Below are 5,809 nucleotides of genomic sequence, written 5' to 3'. Positions count from 1 at the left end.
AAACTAAAAACATAAGGCATTTATATATTATGTCCTAAAATAAATAACAATCTCCATAAAAAAAATAAAAAAAAATAAAAAAAAAACAATTAATTAATTAAAGCTTAATCTAGGGGTGAGCATTTGAAGTTTTGGACCTCTAGACCAGATCGAGAACTTGACTTGAACCGAACCTGCACCAAATCCACCAACTTCTACAGAACAGGTCCGGTTCAAACTTTTGGTAGACTTCAATGAGTTGTATCACATGCACATAAAGTTGTTTAAGTCCAACGTACAAAAACTGGAAAACACGGACCTAGACTGGCCTCAACCAGTCCGGTCCGGTCCAAGGTCCACCAATTTTTATCAAACTGATCTGGTCCAAGAGCGGGTCCAGTTTTATCAAAAATGTTCACCCCTAGCTTAATGTGATAAAATGACAACCGATAATATCCAATTTGCTTTTTAAGCTATTTATCTTTTAATTCTAATTGTATTCCATAGGTCACTAAACTATTTTATGTGTTATTATTACGCCATTGGAATGCATTTTAACAAGTAATTCTAGCATATAAGAATTATACCAGCACCAAATACCCTGGTTTTACGACATAAACATAAACAAAGGAGAATAGAATACTAAAAGATCCAAATCTGTAGTAAACAATTTCGATCTGATAACAAATATTGATGATTAACAACAACCCATTATGGACATGAATAAACGTATGAAAAAGCACCAATCACAAATTTTTTTAAAAAAAAAAAAAAAAAAAAGAATCAACTGGTGGTTTTCTTATCAGAGGAGGATGAGGTTTTGAGGTTGAGATTAAACCATTTCTTCTTGTTATTATTATTATAACTCCTTCCATCTTCTTCATCAACTGGACTGCTGCTGGTTTCACCTTCACCACCACTAACTTTACTACTTCCTGTTCCATTGCTACTAAATTGACTGCTACCACCTCCTAAAACCACCGATCTGCCTACTGTAAATGATGATTGGATACTGTCTCGTTGTTTTAAAAGCTCATCCACCTGTAAATATCATTCATATTAACATATTAATTAATTACATGGATAACCTGGTTTTGTCAATTTTGGTCACTTTTCCAACTAAATGACTATTTTTTCATGAACATGGGGGACCAAAAACGTTACATGGCGACCAAAATTGAAAAAATCAGATATAGTTAGGGACCAAAAATGTAATTTATTGTAAAAAAACAATATACATTTTGCTTTTCCTGGGTGTATCGGTTGGTGACTTCTTGATATCGTTGCAAAGCCTGAAAAAACCAAACACTTATTATTTATAAAGATAAAGATATTAGATTATTGTATATATATATATATATATATATATATATATATATATATATATATTAATATATTAATATAGGTACGTACCTGTCTGTACTCAGTCTCAAAGTGGCGTAACTCGGTTCTTTTTCTTAAAATTTGCTGCTCAATGTCCTTGAGTTTAACAGTTGTGTCTTGGTATGTTGTGGCACAAATGGCCTCTATTGTATACGATGCGGTTTTGAAAAAATTATCTCCTGAAAGCAGACGAAATTGAAATTCTGTATAAACATTCTTTTTTCCATTTTACAAATTTACCAAATATAAAATTAAAAATTAAAGCTTCTGACCATAAACGGCAAATATGTGAGTTCCGGATTTTAGTTCCGAGACCTCGCACGGTTGAAGACCTTCCAATCTTTTAAAGAAAGCGGCTTCAGGGTCCTTCGCCATTGCTAACTGCAACTCAAATTTAAACCCTTAATTAATTAATTAATTAATTAATTAATTAATCTTGCCCAAAATTTTTAAAAGATTTGGTGGATGCATGCATAACATACGGCATTAACAGTGGAATCCATTCTGTAAACTTGGAAATGCAGGAAATACATTCCTGCTGATGTCACCTTCCCGGTTTTGTCACTGTCTTCCTGCATCATCATGACTAATGTTATTATTTAGTTATCTAGTAATGATTTAAAAGGGTTAATATTTACAAGGAAAAATATAAATAAGAAAGATGGTTAAAAAGGTGGAACTGATTATGATTTATGAAGAAAGGGTTTTTATGATAAATAGGTCCAATGGCATGTAGGGGTAAATATAGGAGGGGCATTAGGGGAAATCACTTGCAAAGTCAATGTGATTGAAATAGTGATCAAAGACAATGGAGTAGTGATTAATTAACCACTAAACAACTTCCTACCTTCTTAGTAATTGAAGATCAAAATACCAAATTCACTAATCTGTTCTTGAACCCTAACTTCATGTTTGGAGTATGAATTTGGGTTTTGTCATAATGGAAAAAGGAAAGGCTAATAGGGTAATTATTGGGATACAATGTTGATTGTTAATTATCAAGAAATGTTAAATTTAAAAAACCTGAAACAATCCAACATAATATAGAGTGATGTACCTGCAATGCCAGACTATAGCCACCACCATTATCTTGCTCAAAATAAAGCAGCTGCAATATTAGATTTTACATAAAGATTAACATTCTAGTATTCTACTAAAATAATATGATAACATTTGCATAAAAAAAATACTTCAAAAGTTCCAAGTACCTTAAATTTGCTTTGTGCAGCTGAAGAAACTCTAACAACTATCCCTGATTGAGCTTGTTCCTCGCTTATTGTAACACCAAAAAAATGAGCACATTGTTTTTCTACCTGAATTTTGACTTAAATAAGCTACCAAAGTTGCTAAAAAGTAAAAATTTGTAACACCAAATACATACACACCTTTCCACTAACTGATGTTCCTATTGGAAGAGGTCTAACTGTAACTGTCCCATTTAAAGCTTCTTCAAGAACATTGGCTGAAATCGTTGTCTTAATAGGGACTCCTAGCTTACTTGAAAAAGGGAAAAAAAGAAAAAAGAAATGAAAAATGAATTTGATCAAAATCCATAGGGTTTTGATAAAACTTACCTGAATAAAGCTGCAAACATTGTATTCACAGTTCCAAGGTTTGATAGATCAATTTCCATGTCCATTCCTTCAGCATCAATAGCCTATACAATTCACAGATTACGCTTTGTATTGTAAGTAAACAAACAGTTTTTGCGGAATAAATTGTGAAGAAATGGAATCAAGACCTCAAATCCTGCATTATCATATTGCCTTCTTTTTTCTGGATCGGATAAAATGCTGTAAGAATAGGCAACCTCCTTGAATAGTTCTGAGGCTTCGGGATTACTAGCGTTTTTGTCAGGATGATATCTGTATACAAGGGAATCGATATTAACAACATTTCCACGCATAATCTAATGTTATCAATAGCCAGATACAAATTCAAACTGAATTCCACATAATTATCAATCGACTGTACAATCTGAATTACAAATTTTAAGAACTTCAAAAACAGTTGATAGCATAAGCTAGAACTAAAAGGAAGGTAAGAAAATGAAAGAGGATGTATGAACTTACTTGAGAGCAAGTTTTCTGTAAGCAGATTTAATCTCCTGATCAGAAGCATCTCTTGAAACATTTAAAACCTCATACGGGTCTCTACGATTTGTAATTAAAGGGGTTGAGGAAGAGGTTGCCCCTTCCGTCTTCGAACCTCCCATCCCCTTTCTTCTTTTTTAGTCAAACTTATCTCAATCCCTGAAAGTGAAAATCGACCCAAAGAGCAGTCAATATCTTCCCGAAAGATCCGCGACTAAATTTTTCAGAAACGTTGGAGTTATCAGCAAAGATTAACATCCAAGATCGATTGCACACAAGCTACAGACCGATCCCGCTTTCTCTTATGATAATTAAACCTACTATGGCGAAATTCGACAGAGAAGAAATGGAAAAAGGCCAAGATCCGAAACCAAATTCATATATATGAAAAACCGATTAGGGTATTTGAAAATTGTAAAGAATTTTTCACTGTAGCGGTGGGTAACTGGATATTGGTTGCTGTTTTTCACCTTTGCTTCTCGGTGAAGAATGAAGATCGTAAATTCAGGTAAACCAGGAGCCCAACACAAAGAATCGAGCTCGTCAGTCGTAAGGTGGGCTAACAAAATGGAACTTTCTTCTTTTCCCGTTATTTTTAGGAAACGTATAAACTTTAACGATATAAGGGGATATAGGGGTGCAGGATCACGTAAAAAGCTTAACATCGAAGAAAAGTTTAACCAACAATTCATGATTAATCATTGACTAAAATATTATATATATTGGGTTATTATATGTGGTTTTCACATTTATTATTTGGACTTAACAAAATGATCATATGATCTCTAAAAATAACTCTGTAAATCGCGTAAGACAAAAGGTCATACATCCGTGTTTTTTCCATTTCACTGCAGAAAACGAGCTACAATCAACCTATTTTTTGTGCATGATCAGATGACAAACATGTTTTTGTTGCAAGTAATAATCACCAATTATTCGTTTTTTTGTACATTTAACCATAGGCGAAGCTACATGGAACATGGGTCAGTATATGTTACCCCTCAAATTTCGTTCAATATGATAAAAAATTTCTTAAATTTTGTTTTTATATTATGGTTCTACCCTTCAAAAATATTTGGGATATCGCTAAAAAAAATTGGGTTTATAAACTCAAACACAAAGTAGCCCAAACTTTTTAAAGTAATGAAATATTTTTAGGTTAATAACCACCCTTTCCACCTACTTAAAATTAGCAATTAAGTTTATTCAATTAGAAACTTGTGGTTAATAACCACCGACAAAATTGCAAAAATGGTCTCTTGTGGTTTGTTGATTTCTATGGATAAGGTTCAAAAACAAGTTTACTAGCAAAAAAGGTCTCTATTTTATGGTTTTGTTGCGGTTTTGGTATCAACCTCGTTAAGTTTAACAGCACGGCTGTTAACTTTTGGCAAATGACGGATTTACCCATGTGACCATTTCTGCAATTTTATCTTTTTACCAAACTACAAGGACCAATTATGCAGTTTTTCTTTTTCATTTTATTGAATTATTATATATTAATTATTTTAATTACTTTTTTCTTTTTAACTTTTTTCTTATTGTATTATTTTTTTATTGAATTATTATATATTAATAAATATTATTTTTAATAATATTTATATATTAATAAATATTACTTTTTTATTATTAATTTTTTTTAATTGATTTTTTTTTTAATTTCTTCTTTATTGCATTAGTTCTTTTTTATTGGATTATTATATATTAACAAATATTATTTTTAGCATATAATATTTATCTATTAGTAAGTGTTACTTTATTGGATTATTAATTTTATTTTTTTTTTAATTTTTTTATTGCATTAGTTCTTTTTATTGGATTATTAATTTAAATTTATTATTTTTATTTATAATAAATAATATTTTCTAATTGTTTTTATTTTTTTAATTTCTTTCTTTATTGTTTCAAATAAAAATACCAAAAAATCTCACCCACCCTACATTCTCTAATTTATTTTAAATATTTGGAAGATAACATATTTTGGACAACACCACCACCATCACTCACTCACAACATGTAACAACTCAAAAATTTTAATAAATATTATATTAGTATATTATTAATTTCTTTTAACTATTTTTTAAAATTTTTTTATTGGATTATTTTATTTTAAAAAAATTATTAGATTTTTTATTGGATTATTACATTTAATTTATTATATGCTATATATAATAAATAATATTTTAGTGGATCACTAATTTTTTTTAAATGTATAATATTAATTCTTTTTAATTTATTGGTTCTACCACAAAGCCTTCGGAATACGCAAAAGCACCGCATCCCATTGTCGAAAATCGTCGGGACCACCGCTAATCACCTTCATTGGAGGTCCGACGGAAACACTACCAACCTGT

At 30.6% G+C, this 5,809-nt stretch overlaps 1 protein-coding gene across 2 annotated transcripts; it reads right to left on the bottom strand.

Annotated features, from left to right (window-relative positions):
* Window positions 1-600: 600 nt before the first annotated feature.
* LOC145103846 (chaperone protein dnaJ 15-like) lies at window positions 601-4,080 on the bottom strand. 2 transcript variants are annotated; one of them, XM_079041113.1, is made up of 12 exons: window positions 3,926-4,080; window positions 3,435-3,614; window positions 3,104-3,227; window positions 2,937-3,019; window positions 2,748-2,859; window positions 2,571-2,675; window positions 2,420-2,470; window positions 1,845-1,934; window positions 1,635-1,743; window positions 1,393-1,541; window positions 1,218-1,271; window positions 601-1,020 (listed from the first exon to the last, which is right to left on the bottom strand). In XM_079041113.1, the coding sequence occupies exons 2-12, from the start codon at window positions 3,575-3,577 to the stop codon at window positions 763-765; spliced, it is 1,278 nt and encodes a 425-aa protein (XP_078897239.1). In that variant the 5' UTR covers window positions 3,578-3,614; window positions 3,926-4,080; the 3' UTR covers window positions 601-762. The 2 variants fall into 2 exon arrangements, with proteins under 2 accessions (XP_078897239.1, XP_078897238.1); XM_079041112.1 differs by having other exon boundaries at window positions 3,435-4,080.
* Window positions 4,081-5,809: the final 1,729 nt, after the last annotated feature.

This window comes from Lactuca virosa, chromosome 4 (assembly GCF_052849685.1).
Source record: "Lactuca virosa cultivar CGN04683 chromosome 4, Lactuca_virosa_CGN04683_v6, whole genome shotgun sequence".
Taxonomy (NCBI): Eukaryota; Viridiplantae; Streptophyta; class Magnoliopsida; order Asterales; family Asteraceae; genus Lactuca; species Lactuca virosa.
Note: the sequence above shows the minus strand (reverse complement) of the source record. Positions and strands in the feature narration are given on the sequence as shown.